The sequence below is a fragment of the Muntiacus reevesi genome, chromosome 10 (genome assembly GCF_963930625.1).
Source record: "Muntiacus reevesi chromosome 10, mMunRee1.1, whole genome shotgun sequence".
In the NCBI taxonomy this organism is placed as follows: Eukaryota; Metazoa; Chordata; class Mammalia; order Artiodactyla; family Cervidae; genus Muntiacus; species Muntiacus reevesi.
Window position 1 is genome coordinate 78423159 of NC_089258.1, and position 12730 is coordinate 78435888.

Here is a 12730-nt window from a genome sequence, read left to right on the forward strand (position 1 = left end):
GAGAAAGACAAATACTATGAGATATTACTTGTATGTGGAGTCTGAAAAATGACACAAAGTTATTTACGAGACAGACTCACAGACACAGAAAACTTGTGGTTACCATGGGGAAAGTGGGGAAGAAGGGGTGGGGGAGATAAATTAGGGGTATGGGGTTGACATATGCATACTACTATATATAGAATAGATAACCAACAAGGACCCACTATATAGCACAGGGAACTATATTCAATAGCTTATAAAAACCTGGGATGGAAGAGAATCTAAAGCTGTACCACTGAAACTAACATAACATGGTAAATCAACTATAGTTAAAAAGGAAGTTCTACTCCTTAAGCTAACCTCAGGAAAAAAAGGCACTTCCCTCCTACTCCCCACCTTTCTCGCATTCCTTGACATCCAGGGACCCTCCCCACGCCACCCTATTTAGCTTCATCTCCTTATCCCCCTCAGGAGTGACTAAGGAGTAATCCTCCTCAATCTCTTTCAAAACCAAAACCTATCTTTCCAGCATCCTGGCTCTCCAGGGTCGTCTCCCACTCACAGGTGGGCAATCTAGTGAGAGAGAAATACGAGCGGTGTGTTCATTGCTGTGGCAGCCTATGGAATACGCTTCTGCCTCAAAATGAGATCAGGAGCTTACGGAAGGGACCTCACATGCAGGGGGTCGGTATGGAGTTCCAGAAGGTCTGCAGAATTTACAGAAACACATAAGCACGTTCTGAGGAGACTCTGAGGCCGGAGTCCCGACCACAGGAAAGTACGGGAGCCTGTGCGGGTGGGAACACACCGCCCTCAGGGAGGACCCTCCCCGCCCCCCCACCTCCAGGCGCCTGGCCGGTCACATGAGCAGGCACTCAGGCTTCGGGGAGAACGTCCACCCCCTCCAGGGGCGGCCTCCAGCAGGGACCAGCGTTGTAAGACATCAATTAGTAAAGGGACGTCTGTCTGGATTGTGATGAGAAAGCGCCCAAGTTTTAGACGCTGGGTTATAAAAACCAAACACTTGTGAGTAAAGCAGGGCATGTGAGCTGAGCTCCCGGGCCTCCAGGGCCCTTAACACATAAACACATAATCTGTATGCCCCTGCCGCAACGGGACAGATGCACACGACAGGTGAGGGCCAGAACGCCCAAGAGCTGTCCCGTGTCTGGACCCACCCCGGGGAGGGCACAGCGGAGCCCCCAGCACCAAAGGCCCATGGGCGCAGGCGCCGTCGGACGGATGCCCAGGACACGGGGTGCATGAGGCAGATGCTCCCGAGGGCCCCGAAGACCCTGTGCTCCGGTGAAGGGACAGAGACGGCAAGGCAACCAACCAGGAAAGATTTAAGAGCAGACCTCGCTAAGGGCCACAAAGAATTAAAATACAGGAACAGAGAGAGAAAACGCAGGGCCATTCAGAGGCAGCCCCGTGGAGAAGAACACCCAGGCCAAGCCCTGAGTGGTGGGACCCAGGGGATGGCCGTGAGCTGGGCAGAGGCTGGGAAGGGGCTGCAGGCGGCCGGAGGGGCCGCGGCAGGGAGGCCTGCTCGTGCCTGCTGTGGGGCCAAAGGAGAGGGTTCGGATTTTATCCTGAGAGTGGCGGGAAGCCGTCAGTGACCAAAGCGACGTCTGGTTCACGTTACAAAAACAGAAGAGGCTGTGGGAGCCAGGTGGAGGCAGGGAGCGGGCAGTGACCCAGGTGACCCGTTTCTAGCAGACATATAGGTCTACTCTGCTAATAATTAGATCTGAACGAATTACCATGGGTTTTTCTCTTCCCTCGGCTAGCTTCCTCTTCTTATGTATGTGCTTACTGCGATCGACCTCGACATCACCATACACGTTCGATACGTCCTCCAGGAGAACCAGCGGGACTTGGCTCGGGGCGTTGGGACCTGTGGATGGAGCGAGAAGAACACTTACAATGCAGGGAGGAAAAGAGTACTTACTACCCGCTGGGAACCTACTCAAACACTGTGAAACTGCGATCACTATCGTCCCAGCTGGCTAATCAAAGCAGCATACATATACAGAAGTAAAAACTGCAGAAATACACCCAACTGTTCATAAACACCTCTCTGGGTGGACAAAGACAAGTTCCTTCTTTGTGTTTGTTCTTACGTTGGCTACCAAATTTTTTACAATGATCACAAAGCATGGAATTACCAACAAAAGAGAAAAACTACAAAGATACACATACATTATTTAAATATATGATAATCTAATATGTGAGATAATCTAAATATATGAAATACTGTAGGCAATACGCAAAAAAGAGAGCTATGTTATACTGTAAGTATTGTGAGTATTTCACTGTGATATTTCTATTCTTCCCATTCTCTAGAATTTATATGCATACATATTATTCTACAAAAATCTCTGTTGAGAATTTACTGTGCAATCTAAGTCAATACTTTGCTACATCTGCTGCTTTTTAAAAAGAAGCATTCAATATCTGTATTTAGTTTCAGAATACCACTGCATCCTTTGATACAGAAGTTTTTAGTGAAAACACACGTAAAAACCAACAGCTCATAAAAGCACTGGCAGTTATTTGGATCCAAGAACAATGTTAAGGTGAACATTTTCATTGTCCTCATCACCCTCAATGAGGCCAGTGGTCTGGGACACTGTAAAATTCTTAAACCAACCTTGGAAGAGAGACGGCTGTATGCTGTTGACATACTGGAATGCATTCTTAAAGAAGACCAGCATAGTGGAATAAACCACTTGGTTTTTGTATTTTGCGTGAGCTTCATTATCAAAGTTGTTCATGTATCTGCAGAGATCCTTCATTCTATGCAAAATATCACCATAGCTTCTGAAAGGGGAAGGACAACAGAGATTATTTAATTACTCTGAGTTTGTCAGCAAAACGTCTACGAGAGAAAAGCGCCCATAGAACCATTACAACTACCGAACCACTACAACTACCAGGTGTGGCTCTGGGCAGGTAAAATCACTCTCCACTGTCTGCAGATGGAGGCAAATTCCCCTTCTGAATCAGAGCAGCATCAGGACAAGAGCTCCTGACACGAATGTGCCAAGTAGGTTCTCTTTCCTCTAAGCACCAAGGAGGGCTTCAAACTCAACAGCATCTTAAGAGTTCATGCTTCCGCTGGGAATCTTTAAATGAAGTGAAAAACTACACTCCTGCATAAATAGTGACAGTTACAGAATCTGCCCCAGACAGAGGTGTACCCATACACTATATGCTTCTAGGAAAAAAGTATTTTGTTTTTTAGAGATAATGCTATCAAACGATCTGTTATGCAGTCTTGGAAATGAACATGTTTTTACCGTCTTCCTTTATCCATCTGCCAGTCACACCTCATTCCAACAACATTCAAAATCTTAAACAATCTCTCCCAAGGGTCCACAATCTGGGACGATTTTTCCGTCAGCCCTTCTATTACGTACTTCTGAGAGCTACGTTTGCTCGGTGACATTAAATCAGATGTTTCCTGAGCACCTGAGATGTGAAAAAAAAGTAGTTTACAATTAATTAACATGACTACCTACTTTATTTATTTATTTATTTTTTTTGACTACTTACTTTAAAAAATGCTTTTATTTTTATTTTTGGCCATGCCCTGCAGCATGTGGGATCTCAGTTCCCCGACCAAGGATCGAACCTGCAGCCCCTGCACTGGCAGTGCTGAGTCGTAACCACTGGACCGCCACAGATGCCCCACTACTTACTATTTATTTGGTTGGTACTTAATAGAGAAAAAAAAGGTCTGACTTCCCATGCAAGAGGCAAGAACACAGAACCTCAACACGCTTGCGTCCACCCCTGGTGGACCAGGAAGGGACCTGTGAGCTGTGGTCCACGTACCAAGCTAACCTTACAGTTCAGCAGCTTCACTGTTTCAATCAAGGGGGAAAACTGGTTCCAGAAAAGTCTTATCTCTTAAGTGTAGTGTTTTTTTTCTAGGAACCCTCTTTTAGTAAGAATATCAAACTGGTACACATCCAGAGGAGAATAATCAAAACACTGAGGGATTTCTGAGCTGGAAATTGTACAAAATGAAACAGTACAAAAAAATAAACCTGCAAGCGATTCCCACTTACCTTGATGCTGATTCTCTATTTGAGTCGATCTAGTGACATAATTTATGTAAAATTCAGCTGCTTTGTTCAAGTACTTATAGAGCAAATTGGCAGGCAACCGAACATCGTGGTTGTTAATTATTAGAGGAAGGACATCACACACTGTGAGAAGGGAAAACGAGGAAAAACTGATTAAGCTGTTTGGCTACTCTTGGGTTCTGGCAAAAAGTATTTTTTAGTTCACTTGGCCAACAGTAGATAGGAAGAAAAGAACACCCTTATGGCACAGTTATTTAAAAACTGCACTGTAGAAGGACGCTAGTGGATGGAGTCAGCAAGGAGACAAGGACGCTACATCACGAGTGACAGGTGTTTATTATTGTGCTTCACACCCAGGTACATGGTTACATGTATTCTTTCAGAGGTATTAACTATTACACAACAAAAATTTAGAAGTTGTTTAAAATGCTTTTTGAACTGAAAAAATAAACAAGAATTTAAATCCTATAATATGAAGAATTCCTTTGCTTTCTACAAATGAACTTATTTCTGAAATGACACCCCCAGCGCATTCTACTGACCCTAAGGAATTAATACGAGATGCAATTTTTCTTACCGAATAATTTTCTAAAGCAGTTGACAGGAGATTCTTGTTCCTCAATAGTCTCGGCCTCTAAGAGCGCCTCCCCAAGGCCAACCTGTTTCAAAACACACCTCATCATTTAAATCTGTTCAGTTTCAGATGTCCGGATTACATGAAGAAACAGTGCATGTGATATACTGATTTACCACATAGTTCGTATATTCAAACTTCCCCAAGAAACAAGAATTCTCACTTTAAAGGCTAGAAAACAGACGAATAGATCAGCAACCCTGCCCGGAAAGGAATCCCACGCTCATCTGACCACAGACCAGTGACATCTTATTCTCCTCTGAACCAGAAAAATTAAAACACCAGTCAATTGTCTAAAAAACTTAATGGAAGCACTGGAGCTAGACAGAATGATAACAGAGATGTAGCAGTTTTTCTAAGAAATCTGGAAACTGACTTTATTCTCTACATCAAGATGTATTACGTAGACAAAAACTTCACACTTTCAAGACTTGCCAGGAGTAGCCAGCCGCAGAGCCTGGACTAGGTAGGACAGAGCGGTTTGGGTCTTCAAGCCACCTTCCCATTCTGACGTGCAGCCCAGTGGAGAGCTGGCTTGCTCAAACCCACCAAGACCTCTGCACTGTCTTCCTCGCAAATACCTGCTGATACAGGCGGTGAGAGGAAGGGTTACCATGTGAATGATCACACGAGGCCGAAAGTTAAAGTCAGGAAGGACACTAGGTTGAACACTGTCCCCCCCAAAATTTATGTCCACTCAGAACGTCAGGATATGACCTCGCGTATTTATAAGAAAGGTCTTCATAGAGGTAATCAGTTAAGATGAAGTCATACGGGATCAGGGTGGGTCGTAATCCAATGACTGATGTGTTTACAAGGTCACGTACAGACACGGGGACAACACACAAAGACGGGCCAGGTGACAACAGGGGCGGAAACTGAAAGATGAAGCCACAAGGCAAGGAATGACAAGGATCCTGGTGCCCCAGGAGCCAGGAAGAGGGGGGCACGAGTCCTGCCCGAGCCCTCACGGGGAGCACCGCCCTGGCCATCCCTTGCTTTGGGGCTGTGGTAGAATAAACTTCTGTTGTTTTAAGGCACCCAGGTTCTGGTACTTTGTTACAGCAGCCCTTTAAAACTAACACACGGAGATACAGAGAAGGTTAACCGGCAGCAGCCAGGAAAGTGGAGCCAGAAAGAATAAGCCAAAGGGTTTGGATTAAGAGTTAATGATCTAAAGCCCAGCTCTCCATTACTGGCGATGGGAAGTGATGAACACAGCTGCGAGCAGGATGCTGTCCACCTCCAGACGCGATCACACACTAACTAGCATCTGCCAGCAACACTCGGTAACGATCAGATGTGTGAGCAAAGGGCAGAGAAGAGAAAAAACTGACCGCACGGCAAAGGTACGTGAAAAACGTCCCTGTTCATACTGCCAACTATGGCTCGCCTTTAAATTCCAACACAGAGTTGAAAACTATGAAATAGATTATTTCTAAAAACTCTACTGTACTTTACAAATTGAAAGTAAGTAGCACTTTGGCCACCTGATGTGAGAGTGGACTCACTGGAAAAGACCCTGATGCTGGGAAAGATTGAAGGCAGGAGGAGAAGGGGACGACAGAGGATGAGATGGCTGGATGGCATCACCAACTCAGTGAACATGAGTTTGAATGAGCTCCAGGAGAGAATGAAGGATAGGGAAGCCTGGCGTGCTGCAGTCCATGGGGTCGCAAAGAGTCGGACTCGACTGAGCTACTGCATAACAGCAACAACAGCAAAAGCACTGTCATAGCTTGCTGCTTACGTCCTTACACCGGTAAGGCCACTTCCACTGGAAATTCAGAGTCAGGGAACAGTGACAGCCTTCTAGCTTTACAAGGATTCCTTTGATTTGAGTTCACTCTTTTTTGGCGCTCCTCACAATGAGAATAATCTGCTTTAGAATAATACACACACTCTGGCTCTGAAACATCCTTGTGACTCCACTGATCAATTTTATCTTACCCCATGTTGCACCACAGTCTCAGGGAAGCGTCTCAGAAGTAGAAGCAGCATTTCTGAACGTTCCAAGGTGTTGAAGCACTGTTCCGTAACCTTCAGTAACATTTCACACTGGACCCGCCCAGGAAGAGTTTCAAATAAACCTGTATACAACACAATTCACTTCGTGAAGTCTTTCAGAAAGAAAATACAGAAGCGAAAGAAAAAAGAAGGCGTCATTATACATAGAATGGGATATAGTGAGTGAAGACAGGCTTCACTTAGTATATAAGTGAAGTATACTTGGTATTCACTACGTAAAAGAACTGCTACTGCTGGATTTCACCTACAACCTGGAAGGCTTCCAGGTCAGAGTACTGCGCATACGATGTTTGCAGAATGACCATGAACTATCTGGAGGCCTCACTGGACCTAGAAGGGAAGAATGATGTCTGGGAAGGGTCACAGTAGTGTTTGCTGCTGGCGGAGATGAAAACCATATGTGTAAGCTGAAATGGCGTGAACCATCTACTTCCTTTTTAATCCAGAATCTGAAATATTGGATTGGCTGTGGCACCCAACACAGAATGAAGGTTACATTCATAAATTACTAGAAGTGTCTCTCCTGTTCTGTGGAGGTCTGCATAATCTACAGATGCTTTCTGATTACTGTAGAACCTGTTAAAATACATTCAGTTCCCCAGGCTAATATCCACATCCTTTAAGAAAATTTAAAGGGTTCTAAGCAAATGCTCAAGGGGTCAAGAGACATTTGTACAGGCTTCAGCTGCTAAGAACAAAACACATACATGGGTACCAATACCACAGATGTGACTTTTTTGTGTGAAATTATTACAAAGAATTTGACATTCTGGAAGTAGTAATTTATATACTATTATGTTATCACTTTGTTCTTACTTCGTAAGAATTGGGTTTGTTTATCCTGTGAATCGTTTCTTAATGCTGAGGTAATAATGCTGATCTCTCTCCATACCACCGGCTGATCTGGGAAATTCACAAACCTATTTTTAAAAATGAATGCATTAAATTAAAATGTCAGACTCTATACAGCATCCAAAAAAGAAAGTAAAAACAGCAGCATCAGAGAAAAACACATTTTTCTTTATCCCAAGAGAATACATAGATTAAACCAAAACAAACCGAAATAAAGATATAAAAATAAAAACTAAGAAAAATGAGGGTCCTTACAATAGACTTAAGCTTTTTTAATAACTGAAAAGACAAACGACCATAATACGTAAAGCACTCCTGAAATGCAAACAAGCAAAAAAAAAAAAAAGAAACCTCCCAAAAGAAAAAATGGGCAAAGGCAAATATCACTTGAAAAGATACTCAGTCTTACTAGTAATACACTGAACACAAGTTTTTAAAAATAGCAAGATACTGTTTTCTCCTGTGCATGAGTGCTCGGTTGCTTCAGTTGAGTTCAACTCTTTGCAACCCTACAGACTGTAGCCCACCAGGCTCCTCTGTCCATGGGATTCTCCAGGCAAGAATACTGGAGTGGCTTGCAATTCCCTTCTCCAGGGGATCTTCTTGACCCAGGGATCGAACCCACGTCTCCGGCATTGCAGGTGGATTCTTTACTGCTGAGCCACTGGGGGAAGCCCTGTCTCCTGTGGCCCTGGCGAAAATTAACAGCTGATGCAAAGACTGGTAATATCCAAGTGCTGGCAACGCTGTGGGGAAGCAACACTCATACACTGGCTGTGGAGATGTAAACAGGAACGGCACTCTTTGGAAAGCAGTCTGATGGTACATCAAAATTTAAAATCCATGCACCCTTTGACTATGCAAGCCTATGTTGAAGAATCTAAAGAAAAACACCAAAACCTGAGTACAGAATTAGTTTCTGACACTTCTGAATATAATCTCAACCAACTGGAAGCTCCCTAAATGTCTCCCAATAAAAGGGGAGTGAAATGCTATGCAGACGTGAAAAAGAACTAAACAGATCTTTACATGTTGACCTGGAAAGGGGTCCATCACCCGTGGGTGAGCAGTAGCGCTCACCGCTGCAACCGCTCCCCCAGAGCCTACTGATGTGGCTGTGTACACAGACACACACACAACTCTGGTTGAGGCCAGGAAGGGCTTCCACTTATTATTCTCTATGCTTCAGTACTGTCTAAACTTATCAGAAGAGTGTGTATTATTTCCAAAATAAAATAAATGCCTGAATAGAAGAGTTTTAACAAGAACAAGACCTGTGACTTCTCTGCGGTTCAGGGAAGGCCTAGACCCATGAAAAAGTTCGCTTTAGGTACCCGAGGGGCAGAACTTCAGACCTCCCCGCAACTCCCTCTTTGACAGACAGAAATCAACTCCCCACCCCAAGAGGCCGGGCCAGCTCCCCACTCACATGTCGTAGAGCAGCCTGCCGGCGGTGGCCGTCCGCTCCGCATTCCGCTCGATGGTGTACATCTCATACTGTATGCAACACAGCCGGGGCGGGGTCAGGCCCTCCGCCCGCCCGGCCCGCTCCTCCACCGTCCCCGCCCCTGCAGGTCCTAGGGTCTGGCATCACCTGCTGACCCAAACCACAAGCGCCCCCCACTCCCCACTCCGCCCCTGGAGGTCCTAGGGTCGAGCGCCCCTGGTGACCCAGACCACCAGAGACCGCCCCCCGCCCCGCCCCTGGAGGTCCTAGGGTCGGGCACCACCCGGCCAAAGAAGGCGCAGGGCTCGGTCGCTCACAGCCCCGGGCCCAGGTTACAGCAGGCCCGGCTCCCAGGCCGCCGGAGCCCGCCGGGGCGCTGCCTTCATCGTCCGGATGCCGGGAACGGCGTGCAGGTTTCCGCGGCTCTGATACCTTTGCGCACGGCGGCGGCGCCTGCAGACCGCGCGCGGCAGGGCCCCCTTTACAGGGCCGCCGCCCAGGTGGGCTCCTGCGGTCAGCACCCCGCGCCGGCACCCAGGGCACCCCCATCCCGCCTCCGCGGCACACGGCGCGGGCCCGGCCGCAGGGCGGCTGCCGCTCCCGTGGCCCCGGCCGCCCCGGCCGGCCCCGGAGTCCCCAGGCCGGCTCCTCCGGGAGGATGGGGAGCGGGGCGCAGGGCAGTGGGAGCCGCGCCCCCCGCGCGCCCGCCCGGCCTCACCTGGATGTTGAAGTCGGCCGGGTAGAGGCTGCGCGCCGTGATGAGCCAAGCCTTGGCGGCCCACAGGTCCTGCGGCACCAGCTCGCGGGCTCGCTGCACCAGAAACTCGCAGTCGCCCTGGGCGGACATGACGCGGCCCGAGCCCGCCGGACCTCGGGGCGGGGGGACGCGGCGGGTCTGGCCGCCGCCGGGGCCGCTACTGCGCAGGCGCGGGCTGCGCCGAGCGCTTCCGGGTTTGCCTGGCGGCCTCTGCGCCTGCGCCTGGCGGGGCCTCGGCCGGGCGGCCGGTCGGGAGCGTCCGGGTCCCCGAGGCTCCGCGGGCTCGGGGCGTGATCCCCACTGCCGCCGAGGAGTCTGCGCGCGCCGCCCGGGCGGCCCCAGACGCCGGAGAGGCGGGGGTGGGACCAGGCCGGCACCAGGAGCCCCGCGGCCGGGGGCCACCCGCGGAGTGGTTCGGAGAGGTCTGCGCGGGTTCTGGCCCCGCGGCCCCGCCGGCGATCGGGCTGCTGTGCGGGCCTGCGGCTCGGCCACGTGTCGCCGCCGCCGCGCCTTTGTTCTCTGGTCTCTCCCGCGAGCGATTCTTGAGTGACTGCAGCGTGAACGCTTCGCCAGTGCTTGGCTGCGGGCTGGGAGCTACCGAGTCGTTTATACCTGCTGGCGCCCCGGGTTTGCGGTGTTGGGGACCTGTGAGCTGCAGAAAGTAGCAGTTTTAATTTCCTTTCCAACCGGGGTCGATGTCATTTTCGCCAGATGAAAACTAAACAGTACCCCCCTGCTCTCGTGAAGGGAAGCCGCACTTAGGAACCCGAGGAAGCAGTATTTATTTGCCGAACAGGAAGAATGCGCTAAAATTTGGGTTGTGAACCTTCCTTTGGTTTTCAATCCAGGGTCTATATACAAAAGTTTAAGCAAGTTCTCGAACCACTGATACCTTGGACTTAAAGCCAAGGTTAGGGATACAAAACTGATCTGTCTGGAAGAAAATTACTATACACTTCATACATGGAAAAGTTATAGACATGTTAAATAAATATGAATATATGCATCACTTTTGTGGACAGAGGATGTTGCCTGCCATTCCAATATACAATGCACGTTGCCTGCCAGCACCCCCAGCCCGACTTACATTAGTGCCCCAAGAGGGGCATTTAGGACGGAGAGAAAAACCATACTGGCCCAACTAAAGATGCATATCTAAAGAGTAATTTCAATGAGCCCAGAGTCTGGCGTCTAACAGTGTGTTTTGTTTTTTTGTTTTGTTTTGTTTTCAGCAAAAACTCCTAAATATCCTGACTCTTCCCTTGGCTCTTTGGAGCAGTTCTGCAGAGCTCGAGGCTGTCTCCTGGACTGTGGTCCCCAGTAACTCCCTGAATAAAACGTGACTAGCAACTTCAGGTTGTGCGTTTTTCTTCAGGCAATGCTATGGTTGTGCGTGAAGCATAATATAGATGCTTCCTAATTATAAGAATCAAGAAACAACTGTAAAGTTACTGGTGAATTACCAAGCTAGTTTTAGAGGAAAGTACCAAGAGGGGCAGGCCTTGCAACATCACGTAAAGCGCCACCCTTACCAAATTGATCAAGGTTGGGATTCTTTTGTTTTGCTACGTTGCTCATCGGTACCATTCTACAAATGGCAACTTTAATATCTCCCCACTTGCCCCTAATTTTTTAAAATTATTATTTTTGATCGCACTGGGCTTTCGTTGCCATGCTGGGCTTTCTCTAGTTGCCAGGAGCGGGGGCTACTCTCTCCTTGTGGAGCACTGGCTCTGGGCTTGCAGATTCAGTAGTCAGTGTGTAGGCTGATTGGCTTCCTGGCATGTGGAAGCTTCCCGGACCAGGGATTGAACCTGTGTCCCCTGCCTTGGCAGGTGTACTTTTTTTTTTTTTCAGTCAGTGGGCTACCAAGGACGTCCTACTCCAAATTTTAAAACCTCGATTTTGTTTCATTGGCATCCTCAGTGACATCTTTAGGTAAGAATCACTGCTTTCCCGTCAGCTCCTCCATACATGAACTACACTAGCGCTTTAGAGAGCATTGTGGTTCCTCAAGCTCTTTCCTGTCCTGTGATTATACACAGGAACAGCCTGATTCTCTGTTCACTCTGTGGGCTGGGATGGATCGCTTGGTGATGGGAGTCTGCTGGCTTTGTAGAAAAGAAGAAGGTCGAAAACTGATAATTTTTATCTTGTGAAGATAAAAATAAAATTGAGGGCTTGAACATTTTTTCATTATTTCATTGATTTGCATGTATAAATTGTATAAGGTTTTCAAATGGCAGAGTGAAGTGAAAGCCGCTCAGTCGTGTCCAACTCTTTGCAACCCCACGGACTATACAGTCCATGGAATTCTCCAGGTCAGAATACTGGAGTGGGTAGCCTTTCCCTTCTCCAGGGGATCTTCCCAACCCAGGGAGGGAACCCAGGTCTCCTGCATTGCAGCTGAATTCTTTACCAGCTGAGCCACAAGGGAAGCATATGGCAAAAATGACTGATTAATCATTAAACATTGTGTTTTGGGTATGAGATTACAAAGCAGAAACCAAAACAAAACTCTGTACCTGTTCTTGAATATTCAGTTCTCCAGTGAAAGCGAAGGGCTAAATAAGGGAACTCTGATTATAATTTAGATGCCAATTAATTGTGATTGCCTCTGACTTTTTGCCAATATAACATAAGATTTCTGGTTATTTTCTAGCCAACTTACTAATTTTGAAAGGTCTCGTAACTAAATACTGGATTAACCAATAAGTTCGCTCAGGTTTTTCCATAAGATGTAACAGAAAAACCTGAACAAATTTCTTGGCCAATCCACTACTTGCCTTCAGTTTAGTTCAGTTCAGTTGCTCAGTTGTGTCTGACTCTTTGCAACCCCGTGAGCTGCAGCACGCCATGCCTCCCTGTCTATCACCAACTCCCGGAGTTTACTCAAACTCATGTCCATTGAGGCAGATCAGGTGGTCTGGTATTCC

General features: G+C 47.6%; 1 protein-coding gene across 6 annotated transcripts in view; it reads right to left on the reverse strand.

Annotated features, from left to right (window-relative positions):
- The window catches only part of INTS10 (integrator complex subunit 10), a 29634-nt gene extending 19694 nt beyond the window's left edge, over window positions 1–9940 (reverse strand). For 5 of the 6 annotated variants that reach the window (XM_065946631.1, XM_065946635.1, XM_065946632.1 and 2 more), the window contains exons 1-9: window positions 9756–9940; window positions 9020–9087; window positions 7555–7658; window positions 6661–6800; window positions 4654–4735; window positions 4059–4199; window positions 3285–3456; window positions 2636–2805; window positions 1746–1879 (exon numbers count right to left, since the gene is read on the reverse strand). In XM_065946631.1, the coding sequence (XP_065802703.1) occupies window positions 1746–1879; window positions 2636–2805; window positions 3285–3456; window positions 4059–4199; window positions 4654–4735; window positions 6661–6800; window positions 7555–7658; window positions 9020–9087; window positions 9756–9884 (1140 nt within the window). In that variant the 5' untranslated portion in view covers window positions 9885–9940. The remainder of the gene's footprint in view (window positions 1–1745; window positions 1880–2635; window positions 2806–3284; window positions 3457–4058; window positions 4200–4653; window positions 4736–6660; window positions 6801–7554; window positions 7659–9019; window positions 9088–9755) is intronic. The other variant, XM_065946633.1, reaches the window with a different exon arrangement.
- Window positions 9941–12730: the final 2790 nt, after the last annotated feature.